This window comes from Canis aureus, chromosome 24 (assembly GCF_053574225.1).
Source record: "Canis aureus isolate CA01 chromosome 24, VMU_Caureus_v.1.0, whole genome shotgun sequence".
Lineage (NCBI taxonomy): Eukaryota > Metazoa > Chordata > Mammalia > Carnivora > Canidae > Canis > Canis aureus.
This window is the reverse complement of record NC_135634.1, coordinates 18,107,666-18,124,793: the sequence shown is the minus strand read 5'-3', so window position 1 is coordinate 18,124,793 and position 17,128 is coordinate 18,107,666. Positions and strand designations below refer to the sequence as shown.

The window sequence follows — 17,128 nt, the reverse complement described above, 5'->3', positions numbered from 1 at the left end:
TGTTTTGGAAGAAGTTGAGGAGTATGAAGAGGAGGGCAAAGAAAACAACTGTCTCCTAAGACCTACTGCGATGCACTCAGAGAGCCAGGCCCTTCCTCACGGAGCTCCCAAGGTGCGGTAGCTGCGGCAGGGCGCCTGCAGCTTGGTCAGGCGAGCCAGCCTCACCAAGGCAGTACAACAGGCCCATTTTTCAATTTTCTCCCACTTGTCCTTCAGAGCTCTGCATCCTAGTCCCAGTCATGCTCCAGTCTTGATGTCACCTGATCCTGGCTAAGCCTGAACTGGGCCTTAAGACCTGCCAGCAGCATTTGCTGTGTTCTCCCATCACCCCATCCCCCAGCTCTTCCACCCTGGTCTGGCACTAGAGGTGGCAGGGTAACTTGGATCCCTAGTTCCAGGACTGCACACGTTAGGGTGCTGGAGATACTTCTCACCTCCCACTGTGAGAGGAAGGAGACAATGAGACTTTCCTGTGCGGTAAGGCTGATGTTCACAGCAACCTCTCAAGGTAGTTATTGTTATACCTGTGGCTCTGAGTGGTTAAGTGCTTTGCTTTGGATTTCCACAGCTGACAAAGAAAACTGGAGTAAAACAACACATGTGAAAAGACAGACCACCACATGTGAAAAGACAGACCACCGATCTCTGGATTTATTATACTGTCACTAAAAGCCCTGCAACTGATCCCTGAAAGGTTCTTCTCGTACTCAATCAAATGTCGTATTTGATAAAACAGAGCATCCACACAGGAGACTAATTCTACTGAATGCTTGTAGTTGCACGTACACCACTGCCCCCAAATCTCACCTTCCAGCACTTCTGGAACAACAGGGGGAGAACTGGAGGGAAACAATACTTATGTCCTGTCATACTTCATAACCAGCTGAATATAACCATAACCAGCTGGTATAAGCAGCTAGGAACTCAGGCAAGGAAGAGTCAAAGCGGGATCCTGGACGTGTATGGCTTAGGAGACTGAGTAGTGTCCCTGTGCTCTGAGAGATGTGTCTGTCAAAGCAATGTGGAGAGATTCTCTTGGGTTCTAGATAGAAAGCCCAACCCTACACCCCAACCTAACACTTCCCAGCCAAAGGAGTGAACTAGCAAGACACGTCTAATGGTGTATGTCCTCTTTCACCCCGGAAGCAAGGGCAGTTGCAAAAGACATGAGATACATTGGAGGCTTGTTTGTTAGGGAAATAATTTCACTCTTGGGCTTCCACAAGTACAAAAATACAATGAGAACATTCAGAGTCTCAGACAGCTGGAGCTGGAGAGACTCTTAGAGGTCATCTGGCTCAGGTCTGAAGTGAAGATGGCTGCCAGTTGGGCAGCTGGCTGTGGCTGGAAGCACGCACCTTTTCGGAGGAGCACTTCCGGTGCGATGTAATTTGGGGTCCCAACCAGGGAGTGAGCCAGGCACCTCTGGTGCTGCTTCCTGGCTCTCTGCTCCAGGGTCTTCAGCCTGTCTCCACATCGACAATTAGACACGTCGTCCCAGAGGTCACTCGGCTCCATGCTATCCTGTCTGATGTGGCTCCCTTTCATCCAGGAATCAGGGGCAGTGAAGAAGGGAATAAAAAAATGAATTTCCACTATTCAACAATGCAACAAATCCACAATTTCAAAGGGGAAAGTAATTCAGTTCAGCTCCTGACATGTTAAGAGAAAGAATCCTCCCCAACTGCTCTGTAGACTCAATCCATGAGGTAACACAAACACTACGAACAACGGATGAAGCAATGACAGGAGTTGGGTGCTGTGCAGGGTGATAGTGTGATGCTGAGGGAGCAAAGCTCAGGTAACTGTGGCAATATCGTGCATAGCATGCGGGCCAAAGTCTACTACCTGTCTGACAAGACATGTTTCAAGATGAGCGTGGAAAAGCATGAGAGGAATTAAAAAATATAAACAAAAGTGACTTTAATGCCAGAATGAATGGCATTAATGGGAATGAATTAAATTAGGATTAGTTTTGAGTTGAAAAATAGAAGCATGAGGCTCGGTTGATGGAGCATGCAACTCTTAATCTCAGGGTTGAGTTCAAGCCCCACATTGGGTGTAGAGATTACATTAAAAAAATTTTTTTTTAAATAAAATAAAAGGCTGAGCCATGGTATTAAAATGACTATTTCAAGAAATTAAGCCATAAATAAGATAATGGCCAGGAGGACTGCAAAAGATGGTGTTAACCTATACCTACACTTAGAGATACCTATAGAAAAAAATCACATTAGCTATAAGAAGAGGACTCTTGGGAGGTTGTAAGGCTTAGTTTTTAAGGCTCATTTTATAAGGGCAGAGCGATGGTTCCCAACCAAGGTCCACACCCCACAGCCTACTGTCCTAAAAATACTATAATATAACTTGCATCTCCTTCAGGAAGAAAAGGATGTCATATCAAATTATAAAATAATGGAAAACAGATAATTTCAAAATGATCAGGAGCCACCAGGATGGGAAAGCATTGCCTTAGTTCAGTTATGTCTAGATGTAGAAAGTGGATGTGGCGGGCAGCCCCCGTGGCTCAGCAGGTTAGCGCCACCTTCAGCCCAGGGTGTGATCCTGAAGACCCAGGATTGAGTCCCACATCGGGCTTCCGGCATGGAGCCTGCTTATCCCTCTACCTTCCTCTGTGTCTCTCATGAATAAATAAAATCTTAAAAAAAAAAAAAAAGTGGATGTGGCACGTCTGAGACAATACCTTTCTGGTAGTATTTGGAATTGTGAGTCCATCTGAACCCAGTGCAGAGGCCAAAATCTGTCAGTTTGATGTGACCATCAAGATCTATCAAAATGTTGTCTGGCTTGATGTCTCGGTGGATGAAGCCCATTTTATGGACACTCTCAATGGCCAGAGTCAACTCTGCGATGTAGAACCGGGCCAGGTGCTCAGGGAATACCTCCATCCGGATCAGCAGGCTCATCATATCCCCCCCTGGGATGTAGTCCATCACAAAGTACAGGCTGTCCTTGTCTTGGAAGGAGTAGTAGAGTTTGACCACCCACTCATTGTCCGCCTCGGCCAGGATGTCCCTCTCAGCCTTGACATGGGCCACCTGATTTCGGTTCAGGACATCCTTCTTCCTCAGGGTCTTCATGGCATATAGGGCATGAGTGTCCACCTTACAAGCAAGGCACACTTCTCCAAAGGCACCGATCCCCAGGGTTTTGATTTTCACAAACATGGACTTGTCCATTTTGGCCCTCTTCAGCCTGTTGTAATTAGACTCCTTCTGGTAGAGGATCTTTCTCATCTGTTCCTGCTCAGCTTCACAAAGTCCAGCCTGTGGAGAAGGAAAACAAGGAAGTCACATTATTGGTCACATGATAGGAAACAGGTGGGGTGGGAGACCCTAGAACTGAGACAGTCCTAACTTAATTTTCATATTTAAGAACACTGAATAGGTCCAGTATACTAACAAGCAACTGGTTTGTTCTTTATTTTTTATTTTTATTTTTTTTTTTTATTTATGATAGTCACAGAGAGAGAGAGAGAGAGGCAGAGACACAGGCAGAGGGAGAAGCAGGCTCCATGCACTGGGAGCCTGATGTGGGATTCGATCCCGGGTCTCCAGGATTGCGCCCTGGGCCAAAGGCAGGCGCCAAACCGCTGCGCCACCCAGGGATCCCTGGTTTGTTCTTTATATGCTTATGTAGACACACATCTGGAATCTAAAGGGAAGATAAAACAGGTGAAATTACTTCCTTTTTAGGCTCTAAAGGAAACCTCTATAAATAAAAATTTTTGAAAAGGGGACCACAAAGTTCCTGGAACTCTAAGAGCAATCTAATAATTGAATAGCTCAAGGAAAATGGGAACAAAGAAAAATCAATGAAAATGGGAGAGCAGAAAGTAAGAGCACAGATTTTTAGAATTTGCAATGATTGACTTTGTGTGATTTCAATTTACTGTAACATTTTAATTTAAATCATTTCCTTAATAACCTTCTCTAGCAGATTACTGTCAACTAAGGTACATTTAAAATATTTGCTGAGGGACGCCTGGGTGGCTCAGTGGTTGAGCATCTGCCTTCGGCTCAGGGCATTATCCTGGAGTCCCGGGATCCAGTCCTACATCAGGCTCCCTGCACAAAGTCTGCTTCTCTCTCTGCCTATGTCTCTGCTTCTCTGTCTCAGTGTCTCTCATGAATAAATAAATAAAATATTAAAACATATATATGTATTTGCTGGGTGTCTGGGAGGCTGTCGGTTAAGCATCTGCCTTGGGCTCAGGTCATGATCTCCGGGTCCTGAGATGGAGTCATGCATTGGGCTCCCTGCTCAGTGGGGAGTCTGCTTCTCCCTTTCCCTCTGGCTTTTGCCTCTCCCCCTGCTGTGCTCTCTCTGTCCCTCTCCCAAATAAATAAAATCTTAAAAAAAAATATTTGTTAATTATAGAATTAAAGGATAAATAGATTGTTACCAGATATATTTTTCTTTATAAATCCCACAATTTCAATTTATAAAATCTCAAACTTTGTTTCTACCCTTTCAAAGTGTTTAAGTACCAGTTACTAAAATTTGACAAATTTTGTTAATAAATAAGGACTGACCCTAAAAATCGATCTGGCAATCTGCCTGTTGGGGGAATCATGCACAGTGTTCACTGCTCACCTGCAGAGTCAGTGTGAACGTGCAACAGATCCAGCAACATCTGTGACATTGCCAAGCTGTTCGCCTATAACCCACCATCGCCCCGTGAGACTAATTGTTTGTAATAAAGGTGCATAAAGCAGAAACAGAAATGGGATTCTGCTGTAATTCCCATTACCACTTTAGGAAAGAACCAGGGCCCAATGATAAGGACATAATGAGAAATTACTTTTGCCATTTCCTGCTCCAGCTGCAACCTTCGGTTGACCTTCTGCTGGTAGGTTTTTATGACGTTTTCCACGTGCTGCTCCATGAAGAACTTAAACGCGTATGGGGAGTAGCTCTTGATGCGGGACTCCCTCTTCTCTTCATCTCTGCTGTTTTTCCGAACAGGAACAGGAGAGGTCTGAATCTGCTTTTTATCCTTCCCTGCTTTGTCCCCTTTGGCGCTCTTGTGGCTCTTGTCAGTCTTGTCGGCAGGCTCTGCAGCCTGGCTCCCACGGAGGCTCTGCTCCAGGCCCGCACACAGGCTGTCCACATCGTACTGTTCGGACTTACTGCGGAGTAGCAGGTGTTTGGGGTAGGGCGGGGGTGGGCACCTCAGGTCTGGGCTGCCATAGTCAACATCCAGCGGGTACGCACTGGCGCCCCCCAGGGGCAGAGGGTGCTCATCCTTGGCGTCCAGACCCTCGGCTCCAGAGGGGGTGGGCGCTGGCACCCAGGCTGGGTGGGAGGGCCCCACAGCCGTCTGAGGCTCGGGCCGCATCACCCTCACACTCTTCACTGGGTGCAGGATGTGGGCGGCTGTCACAGCTGTGATGGTGTTGGGGGAGGGCATGGACGGCTCTGTCTTGCTGGGCACTCCCGCCCGGATGGGCACGGCCACTGGCTGCTGGTGGTTGTTGAAGGAGTTGGTTCTGCTAGGGACAGGGCCTTCAGGCAGGAATGCCACGTGCTGGCGGGCTGGTGCCTCCAGGCCTGGCTTCTGAAGAGAGTCACGGCGGGACAGGGTAGAGGACTGCCACTGCTGGACAGGAGGGCTGCTCAGGTCATATAGGTCCACGTTGAGGCTGTTTCTGGAGGGTGTCATCAGACTCTGGGGGGGACTGTCGCTGGTGAACACCTGGCCCCTGGAGCCCAGCATGTGCACCTGGTGGGCCTGCTTGTGGTGCGTGTGGGGCATATACAGACCTGTCGGTGTTCCCGTGGGCGGGAACGCATGGCCAGCCCCAGGCTGCCCACCTGGGCCCTTGGCAGCCAGGTTTGCATAAGCTCCGGCCTCCTTGTTTTGGAAGGAGGGGCTGCGCTGGATGCCATAGCCCAGCGGCTCTCCAGGCACCAGCAGGTGTGGCCTGTAGTGGGGGCCTTGCAGCGGGAGGGCTTGGCCCCCAGGGCCAGCCACTGGGAAGCTCATGCCCGCGGCCTCCATGTTTGTGGCATAGCCTTTGGGCTGGTGCTGATGGCCACTGGGCACACTGTGAGTGCTTCCAGTGAAGAGAAAGTCCATGTACTGGCGAGGCACCTCCTCCAGTGTGCTGCCACCCTCGTAGGCTGCCGCACTCATCTGATGGTAGGGTGGGAAAGGGTCACCTGTTCCTTCAAAACTTGGCCTCCGTGGTACAGAGGCTGGTACGGTTCCCTTTCCTGCAGAGAACAGAAGAGGGACATGGCATTAGTGGGGAGCCTGTGCAGCTGGTCTGCCTCTTGCAGACTGGCCCCGCCTGCCGGCAGTGTCCTTGGGGCTGGCCCTGCTGCAGGCTCTTCCATGAGCCCAGGCCCTCTGGAAGGCCCTTTGACAAAGGCTGAACTCTGCTGTGGGCAGATCCTGGGGAACTTCTGGGTCACAGGCTCTGCCCTGCCCCCCGAGGTCCCTCACAGGGATACCTGGCAGAGCCGAGAACCTCTACAGACATCAACTAGTGCAGAAGCACAGACAAACAATGACTGTCTTCCTGGGCTAAGAAGATGCATCAATGAATACACATCAGAGGCAAATGTAGAAGAAAATCATAACAGATTTGGGCCTGCATTTCCCTTTGGGGCTCTGCCCCAAGACAGACTCTGGGACTCTAAGAATCTTGACAGGGATAGCCGGCAGGCAAGGGTTTAAGGGTCTTCTATCAACAAGAAAACAAGAGTTTGTGCCCTCTTAACAAAGATACAATTTCTCACTCAACAGAGGAAGGGAGTTTTATCAAAGATCAAAGACAAAATAAGGAAAGCCCTTTTTGCTAACTATCCTAAATCCCTTATCATGCCCAGGGACCTCAGGTACCAAAAATTGTCCCTCCCATTTGCTCTATCCTCAAAAAGGAACATTCACTGACAGCCAATGAGGCAGAGCATTTGGTGCTGGTGCCTCTGGCCCTTCCCAGGGGATACTGAGGGGTTGTCTAGGCCACTGCTTACGGCCTCCAGGCTGGAGAGACGTCTTCCAGCCTGCTCTGAGGCTACAGTGTGAGAAATCACTGTATTTTAAAGTCAATGAAATAGGGGCACCTGGGTGGCTCGGTCGGTTAAGCAACTTCGTTTGGCCCCGTCATGGCCCCAGTCATGGTCCCAGGGTCCCAGGATTATCCCTGCACTGGGCTCCCTGCTCAGTAGGGAGTCTGCTTCTCCCTCCTCCTCCTGCTGTACTCACTCTCAAATAGATAAAATCTTTTTTAAAATCTTAAAAAAAAAAATCAAGGAAATAAACCTCCCTTTTCAAAGACTCCCTCGCAGGCCCAAGAGAAAGTAAAAAGAACATTTTAAAACTCACTCTCTGCTAGGTTGCCTAACTTTACTATCCAGTGAGTTCTTCAAACTCCATAAAAAAAAATATGTATACAACCCCCGCCCCCCAGAAAGTACCAGAGGCTATTTCAGGACCCAGGTAATTCCCATGATTTGCCACCTGTTGCCTCTCTTTTCAGGGCCCAAATGCAGAGCAGGGCAGGCCCAGCTCACCAGTAAGGGCAGTGAGTGCCAACAGATAATGCACTGACCAGGGCCACACTGGACCTCACTTCCTGCAAACCGTCTTCACCCACAGTGCAGCAGGTCTGAGCTCACCTGGGGAGGTCTGCTTAATGACTCGCACTATCTGCTCATTCCTGGGGTCCAGGTAGCCCATCTTGCTGATGTACTCCAGGGCGGCCTCGATGCTCCGGCTGCCAGTCTGCTTGAGGGCCCTGCCTGCCATCTCCTGGGAGGAAAGCACACAGATGAATGGGAGGTCTCAATGTGTGTCATCTTGACACAAAGCCATGCAGGGACTTCTATTCTCACCCTGCTCAGGACTGTTGTGATATCTGCCTCTGTGCCTGCTGGGGTCTGTGACGTGCCGCAGACAAGTCTCAGAACGAGCAAAGTTGGCCACATGTCCTCAGGTGCTTCATGACAAAAGCCTAACACACATTAACCCATAGGCTATTTATTGTATGTCACAAACACACAGGAATTTTGATGGGTGGACCTGAAAGAATCCTAAGTTCTGCTTCTCCTTAGAAAACTTCTGTGATCGGACTGATAAATCCTGCTTTGGGATTGGGGGAGACTGGGTGACGGGCACTGAGGTGGGCACTTGACGGGATGAGCACTGGGTGTTATTCTGTATGTTGGCAAATTGAATACCAATAAAAAAATTTTATTTAAAAAATAAAAAATAAAAGAACCAATGTGATAACCCCCCCAACCCCCCCAAAAAAATCCTGCTTTGGGAGTAAACCTAAAACTAGAACAGTTTAATGTGAACAACGGTTGAACAACGGTTGAAGTCCAAGACCCTAGCTTTAACCCCAGCTGACCCCCAGGCTAACTGGGAGAAGGAGACAGAGAAGGAGTGGCCCCCCCTCGTGCCCCCTAGAGGAGGGGAGGGAGCAGGGTCGATAATAAAGAGCTTGCTGGATGCCTACTGTTTCCAGTGCCCTGTGCTGGCTACAGTAGCTGGGAACTTGCACATGGGCTCCTGATCTAATAGAAGAGAAGACAGGCCCCAAAGGAGCCCTTGGAGCAGGACCCAGCACAGGACAAGCCCCCTAAAACTGCCTGTGGGATGAACAAGAGACAGAAGCTGGCGACTAGCCACCATGGGAGACACAGCAGCCGAGGGTCAGAGGAGATGGACTCCTTCTGCTGAGAGAGAGGGCATCAGGGACTGTTTGTGGAGGAGACAGAGACACAGATGACCCCTCAAGAACAGACAGAATTTGGGTAGACAGAGAGCCCAGGAGAGAAAAGGTATTCTTGGTAGGTGGAACCGTCGGAGTATAGGACAGGGGGCAGAGAACGGGCAGAGTGGCAGGCACCGAGAAGGGGCATTAGAGACAGCAGAGGGGGGCTCGGGCTGGGGCCAGACTGTGCCCAGGCCTGCTCCTAGTTGAAAGCAGTTATGGAGGCTTTTCAACAGGGGATATGGGGCAATGAGAAGATCAGTTTGGGGCAGAGAGACAATAAGCAGATTCTCAAGTCGGAGAGATAAAACAGGCCAGAGTAGACAGTAGACAGGAGGGGACACAGCACCTGCTGGTTGGCTCAGCAGAGCTGTGGGCAAATGGGACGGGTGGCGGAGGGGAGAGAAAGCCTCAGAGCCCAGCCTCCTGGAGGCAAGGACAGAACAGCCATGTCGAGCCAGCAAATGGGGCATGTATGGAAGGGAACACAGCGCTGTGAACGGGGAGGGCAGGCCAGTGGGGAGGAAGAAACAATGCAGTAGGGGTGGTGACAGGAGATGAGAAGGGTTCCGAGGGCTTAACGGATGGGAAAGCATGGCAAAGGGAATCTCGGGGCTCAGACAGGAGAGAGGAAAAGGGGTGAGGGTGTGGGAAGACCTCAGAATGACAAGAAGAAAGCTCGGGGTATTTCTGGGCAGGCAGACTGTGGCTGCGCTAGCACAGGGCCACTCTGGGGAAACAGTACTTTGTCCCCGACTCAGAGTGAGTCCAGCCCAGCCCTTCCCAGCCCAGCGCCTTCCCAGGCTGACTCCCAACAGACCACTGTGCTCCCAATGGCCCTCGGCCAGGCATCACACCCCCAGGACCTTTATCAGACCAACATGTGCGTCGGTCCATCTGTCTCCTCCTCCAGGTCCGGGCGCACATCCTGGGGCCTGCAGCCCACAGTACCTGAGGCTATACCTGGCCGCTGGCCACGACAGCACAAGTGACTTCAGCGCTCACTACCCCCCTGGTGACAGCATACTCCAGCCAAGCTTTCCATTCCCAGCGATTCCCGCCTTGTGGCAGGACAAAGCACACGTGCCTATACTCCTGCTGACGCCAAGAGAGCGAGCGGTGCGGGCGGGGGACACACACACACACACACACACACACAGGCCTAGGTGCGCGGGCGGGGGGTGGGGGGGGCACGGTCAGGCTGCCTGGGGGCCGTGGCGGGGCCGGAAGAGGCAGCTTTGGAGGCAGACGGAGACCTGGGAGTAAGAACAGGGCTGGTGTTTGAAAGCAGCAGGCGTGTAAAGTGCCGTGGGGCTGTTGAGAGGGAGGCGCACGAGCCAACACGGTGATGCCTCACCTGCAGGCGGAGGTAACGCTTCAGCCTCCCCGCCTCAGGGCGGCGTTATGCGATGAGGTCACGTCTGCAGAGAACTCTCAACAGCTCCAGAAAAACATGGTATAAGGCCGCATCTTAGCAGGATCGCCCCGGAGCTTCCGGCGCCCATTTAAACACTGCGCCCTTGGGGAGCTGACCCTAACCAGCACGCGCTGGCTCTGCACCACCACCACCACCGTCTCCGTCTCCCTGGGGTGACCCGCCAGCCATGCTCACTGCTTCGGCACCCGCCCATCGGCAGGGAAGTGCGGACTCCCAGCCTTCGGTCAGGGGGGTGATCCTGGGGACCCGGGATCGAGTCGTCCCAGGGATCGAGTCCCGTGTTGAGCTCCCTGCATGGAGCCTGCTTCTCCCTCTGCCTGTGTCTCTGCCTCTCTCTCTCTCTCTCTGTGTCTCTCATGAGTAAATAAATAATTAAAAAAAAAAAAACCTGTCAAATAATTCAGGTCAGTTGTGTCTCGACCTTGTCTGTTTCTCATCTTAATTTGGCAATTAAGTAGTTTCTATACATTAATTCTTGGGAGATGCTACATACACATACACCCAGGTCGTACAGCTGGAGGAAACCCAGGATCATTTACAAATCCACCAGGAATAGGCACCCCGTCGCTGATCCAGCCTCACTGTCTGCTGTGGACTGCAAACAGGCTCAAGCAGGCATCAGTGAGTGCTAAACCCATCCAACAGCACGACCTGCTTGCGGCACCATTGCTGTGTGTGCGACCTCTCTGAAGCTCCACATGACTCTAGTTCTCAGACATCCTGCCACAGCTTGAGGTGGCTCCAAACGTGCTTAGGGAGCAGTGCAGAGAAACGGACGCCTCTCGCATCCCTACATGGTGTCCAGGGGCTGGGCGTGGCTGCCTGGTGGGAGAAGGCATGGGCCTCTCCCCCAAAGGTCAGATGCCCCTCCTGGCACAGGTCAAGGGTTATGGTGGGGCCAAGGGCACCCTCATATACAGTATTTCTAATGCACCCAGGAATGCCCAAATTCTGCCCCAGAGCTTAAGCACTTTCCCTGGATGGTATGTGCTCAGACACTGGCATATTTATGTGCTATGTGTCCACACTCTAAGCATCCTGCACAGGCTAGTACACACCAGCCCCCCCCTGCCCCTTTCTCTGGCAGCACACACCCATGTCCCATCTGCTTCTGGACTATCTCTTCATCTTACCTATCCCTGCACCCTCCACCCCACCACACACATGCGTGCTCCTCTGTAGCTTGTGCTCCATGACAAGGCCCACCCCACTCATTCACAGGAGCTGTGGGAACAAAGGTATCATCTTCCAACCATTACTAGGACCTGCCTGACAGCATCAGTTTTCCCACAGAGCTTTTTTCAGTGAATACCTTCCACAGAAGTGCTCCACAAGAAGCCTTGCCTCAAAGGCAGATCTGGGATGGATTTGGGCTCTGTGAGCCCCATGGCTGGTGGGCCACCTGTCCCATGCACCCTCCTTCAGTGCAGGACAGGGTTTCCACAGAGTTCAAGGGAAACAATGGGGGGGGGGGGCAGGCCCCGGGCGGGTAGAGGTGCCCCCCACCCCCGCGAGCTGCTGCCATGGGGCCCGCAGTGCCCACACCAGTCAGGAAGTCCAGCCCCAGACCCCAACTTTGTCTGGGGCTCACGGCACTTCTGTGTATCCTACCGCTCCTTTCACTCCACCCCTTGTTTCAACGCGCCATTTCACAAAACTGCTCACCCATTTCCTTTTTTTTTTTTTTTTTTTTTTGCTCACCCATTTCCAATGGACTAATGAAGAAACAAAACTACTGATCAGCCTGTTATCAAATTCATATGACAATTACTGGGAGAAAGAAACACACCCCAAGATACAACTAACAACAGCTAAAAGCACCTATTGCAAGGATTATTGGTGACTGCCCTTGACAGAAGGGCGACTTTCTACCTGAAAAATGAAATCCGGGAGGCATGGACATGGCAGAAACGGTGGCCACTTACAGCTTGGAAACAAAAACACACAGCGACTGATACGGTCAAAAGCGGATCATGAATCCAATCTTCACTGTAAACTTCAAATGAAAAATACTTGGTTTTGATGAAAATAAAATAGTAAAAACGGAAACTACTGTAAATTATTTAACTTCTAACTAAACCTAACATGGGAACTGACAGATGATGACCTTAAGCAAGTCGCAGAAGCTTCATTTCCCACACTGTCCCCAACTTGCAGGGAGTTTTCCTGCCACTTGCTGCCCACAGGAGCCCAGACTCCTCTGTGTGCTAGACTTTCCGCAGAGCCCACCCCGTACGTTGCGTGGGGCAGCTGGCTCAATTCCAAGGTACATCATTCCCCTCCTAGGAGGGAAGGCTGGGGGCAGGAGGGGACAGCGACCAAAGAGAGTGAAAAGCCTGTGCACAGTCAGCGGGATGGCAAGAAGCTGGCCTGAGGAGATTGAGGGGATGAAATAATAAAGCCCGGCATCAGGGCCCTGAAGCCATGCTCAGGGGCTTGGTCCTCCACTTCTTTCTCAGGAACTCACCAGCATCTGAGTCCTGATCTAGAACTGCGGCTATTTCAAGCATAAAACCCGCTCCAGGGATCCCTGGGTGGCGCAGCGGTTTGGCGCCTGCCTTTGGCCCAGGGCGCGATCCTGGAGACCCGGGATCGAATCCCACGTTGGGCTCCCGGTGCATGGAGCCTGCTTCTACCTCTGCCGATGTCTCTGCCTCTCTCTAGTGCCTGGCTTCACCCTGCCCCTTGTCACACAGCAGCTGTGTGACCTTCAGCCAATTACTTGCCTACTTGGAGCATTTGTTTCTCTCCCTACGAAATAAGGTGAATAGTACTGCTCCGCAGATTAAAAGACCATGACATGTTTCAAAACAGCATCATTTAAGGGTCTGCTCTTACAGCTACAGAAGTATTTAAGCATCTCTGGTGACAAACGTAAAGATTATATTTGTAGGTCTTATACAGGGTCAATATTTCATCTAAAGGACTTTATCCTTTTTACCATACTTCTAAAGAGAAATGTCATGGGTTCTTTCACCAAGTCTCAACGGACACCTCCAATCTCTTCCAGTTCACCTAGGGCTGCCCCATAAATATTACTATCTTCCATGGGTGCTGAGATGTGCACAAGGTCAGGCAGTCCTGCCCTAAAGCAAGCATGTGGCCCCTGTGAAAGGGGAAGGAGAGTCAGGTATCTGTTCTAGTGTATGACACTAGAAAGTGCTGGCTAAGTGGATGGAATGACCAAATGAGACTCAGATCAACAAAGGAGGAAAGAACTACAAGTGGGGTGGCGGCCAGGAGGTGCTCCCGGTTCTCTGGGCAGGCTGCCTCCTGCCTGTGGGGAAGTGGAGAGAAAGCACAAGCCAGAGCTGTACCCAAATACAGGCTGTAGGGAATGTAAAACACCAATGTTTAACACAAAAATCAAACTAAGTTTGATTTCCCCAAGTTTTACTCTATTACCCTACCTAATTTGCATACCTGGGCTATTCTTCAGGAGAGCCTTTTCTATAGAAGTTCATGAAATCTTGAACTGTCCTACTGTGTGCCTCTTAAATTGCTTACCCTTTACAAAGTATTAACAGTCTAAACCTGGGCGGTACAGAAGGTTAACAAGACTTTGATACATTTATGTCACCTAGCAACATGCATCAAGAAAATGTCACATACAATTAAATTCTAAAGCACTCCAGAAAGCTTCAGTTAGGATTGCTTACTGTCTCACACAAAAGTTAGGCTTTTCTAGTAGGGACTAAAGGTACCATGTCTGCAAGCCAGCCTTCTTTTTTTTTTTTTTTTTTTTAAGGTTTTATTTATTTATTTATTCATGAGAGAGAGAGAGAGAGAGAGAGAGAGAGGGGCAGAGACACAGGCAGAGGGAGAAGCAGGCTCCATGCAGGGAGCCTGATGTGGGACCCGATCCTAGGTCTCTAGGATCACACCCTGGGCTGAAGGTGGCGCTAAACCACTGAGCCACCCAGGGATCCCCGCAAGCCAGCCTTCTCTTCCAGAAAGCCACCATGCTGGAGCTGAAGTCACTCTACCAGGCATGCTAAAGTCGTACAAGACGCCTCCAGGTTCAAACTCACTTCCTCGGTGACTGCTCCGTGCCACCTACTACAATGATGGCATCTGTGCAAACCGGACCTACCTCTTTAGTCTTCCCATTCAGTAAACAACCATGCCATTCTCCCAACCTTGGCAGCATCTTGACTTTGAGATTTCCTTCATATCTCACATCTAATCTAGAAGCATTTTTTTCTAAGCTTTACCTAGACTAGAGTGGTAAAAGATTCTGGATGCTCTGAAGGCAAGAGCATTCCACCATTGGTATCTCTCCCAAGAGATTTCTCCTTTCACATTTTATTGACAAACTGTTGATAACTTACAACTGGTTCTGGCTAAAATGAATTCTGGAAAATGAGATTTTCCTATATCTCATCTCATATGAAAGAGACTGCAGTGATGCAGTTTAACAAAATGGCCAAGTGGATAAGGTGTGGGGCATGTAGCCAAACTGCCCTCCCTCTGCCCTGGCAGATTCTTGGGCTTCCCCACACCCCAATTCCAGAGTGTCCACTGGGATCAGCCAATGCCTCCGCCGCAGGTCCATCATCCATCTAACCTCCCCTCTGCCTCGTCCAGCAACCAGTTCTCCAGTTGCCGCAGGTCCCCCAAAGCTGGCCTGCCAGCCCTGAAACCCACGGACATGGCAGGAAGCCCACCAAACAGCATGAGGAGGACCAGCAATCAGTTCTGCTGTTCCTTGGCCGCAGGTGCATGGGCACTGGGCACCACCTCTGCCCCCAGCCCGGGGCAAAGGCTGTGTGGTTGGGCCAGGTCTGTGTCCCACCTGCCTCTGCTCTCCTGACCTGGCCACTCTCAAATGGCTGTGTTTTCACCACCACTCACAGGCCCTACAGGGAAGAGCTGCAGCAAACCTAGTCACACGCCTACTATTTCTGACTCCTGGCTCATAGGGAGACAAAAGCTGGGTTCACACACTCTGTACAGCTCAATTATTTTACGGGCATCGACGCAGGGCCGAGAGTAATTGAAATGCAGTGAAGAGTTATTATGTATGAAGGAAGGAATTTCCCATGGAGGTCCCTCCCCCAGCCCCTTCCTGGTAAGGAAGCATTTTTCATTTGTGAGTAAAGCCAAATCCCAACATTTTCACATTCCAATTATGAATTTTGGCTGAAAAACTAGAAATGTGGAACTTGGGCCTCGTTGGGTCTGTGTGGCCTGCATTGCAGGCCTTCTCAATACAAACTCTCCATTTTAGTTCAAAGTTGGAATGGAGGAAGTCTCTGGCCACCCCTTGTTGGAGACCCCATCTCTGGCCAAGACCTAATAGCCACCTGAGCACTGCTATCCTGGGACTCAAATGCTCCCCTCTCCCCCCCAATCAACAGGCATTTTTTTCACCTGTCAAGGAAAAAGAAGACCGCACAGCCAGCTTTGAAACTGGGAACTATTCTTCTTCACCTTAAAAAGGAAAGTGATCCAGAAGACCTGATTTCCTGAAGAGACCACTACCAAGACGGAGAGCAGAACTGAGTATCACGGTATTTCCTCAGGGTACCTGCAGTCAGTGGCCAGGGAGCACAGTAACGCTCCCACCACTCCCGGGAGTGGCCAGAGGCATCACCATGGAACACGTGGGTACAGGCACCAGGTCCGCTGCTGCGCTGCATCTCCTCAACCAGATGCTTCCAGGAGTTATTTTGGAAACAAAGTAGAACCTAGTGTCTCAGTGCATCTTGCCACCAGTTTGTCAAGCCTCAATCAGAAACACAGGCCTCGGGGAAGACCAACCCGGCAGACCCAGCCTCCTACCATTATACACAGCTCCCAAAGAGAATGAAGAGCATTCTGCGTGGGCTTGTAAAAGCTTGCGTGCATGTGCTCTATGGCTGGAAAAATAAAGTGAGGAATAAACAGAAGCAACCTTTGAATTTTAAATGTGTGTGTACAAGAAAAGAAAATTAATTACTACTGCACATTAGTGCAGCTCATAGAAACTTCAACAGGAAAAAGCCACTGCACCGGTACTTTATTTACGCAAGTGGCTCTGGGTAGAGTGACCACTCGGCACTTTTGAGGAAAAAAAATTTCTTAAAGTAACCTGCAGGTAAGGGAATAAAGAATAAATTTGGCCTAAAATTAAATATGAAAAATTTTCAACCTTGCCAGTGATCAAAGAAACACTAAAAAACAGTTTCATACTTTTGGTGGCAATATAAACTATAATACTCCTTTGAGATGAGTGTTTATTATTAAGTATCAATAGTTACAAAATTTGTTTGTATCCTCATTTAATAATTCTACTTCTTCCGATTTATTCTCAGGCTATTTTTTTTTTAAAGTAATCTCTACCACCAACATGAGGCTTGAACTCATGGCCCCGAGAGATCAAAAGTCTCATGCTCTATATGGACTGAGCTAGCCAGGTGTCCCTTTTGGGCTAATTTATAATTTTTTAAAAGGTTTTATTTATTCATGAGAGAGAGAGAGAGAGAGAGAGAGAGGCACAGACACAGGCAGAGGGAGAGGCAGGCTCCTCGCAGGGAGGCCGACACGGGACTCAATCCCGGGACTCCAGGATCACTCCCTGGGCCAAAGGCGGCACTAAACCGCTGAGCCACCCGGGCTGCCCATTTTTTCGGTTAACTTAAAAGAATATTATAAAAATATTTTTAAATTCAATGTGTACAAAGAGTTGTCAGAAATAGGTAAAATAAATTGGCCCCTTAAGTAGAAGGGGGATAGGATGGGAGTTGGACAAGGAGCTTAAATATACAATGATAGAAGGATTACATTAATTTTAATTAATGTTTTACCCAGAACATACTAATACAGCCATAAAAATACCTTCTATGCTTCTGTCTATGCTTCTGGGCTCTGTGTGACTAGAGAGAAACCCAGCCAGCCTCAGCAGTCCCAGGCTGCCCTGCCTGCTGTAGTTCTGCATATGGGGTGTGCCATCTTGGGA

The 17,128-nt window shown here is 49.9% G+C and overlaps 1 protein-coding gene across 1 annotated transcript in view; it reads right to left on the bottom strand.

Annotated features, from left to right (window-relative positions):
• LATS2 (large tumor suppressor kinase 2) overlaps positions 1 to 17,128 on the bottom strand; it is a 73,779-nt gene that overhangs the window by 5,509 nt on the left and 51,142 nt on the right. The window contains exons 3-6 of the mRNA XM_077868427.1: positions 7,651 to 7,783; positions 4,826 to 6,240; positions 2,705 to 3,287; positions 1,359 to 1,541 (exon numbers count right to left, since the gene is read on the bottom strand). Coding sequence (XP_077724553.1) covers positions 1,359 to 1,541; positions 2,705 to 3,287; positions 4,826 to 6,240; positions 7,651 to 7,783 — 2,314 coding nt within the window. The remainder of the gene's footprint in view (positions 1 to 1,358; positions 1,542 to 2,704; positions 3,288 to 4,825; positions 6,241 to 7,650; positions 7,784 to 17,128) is intronic.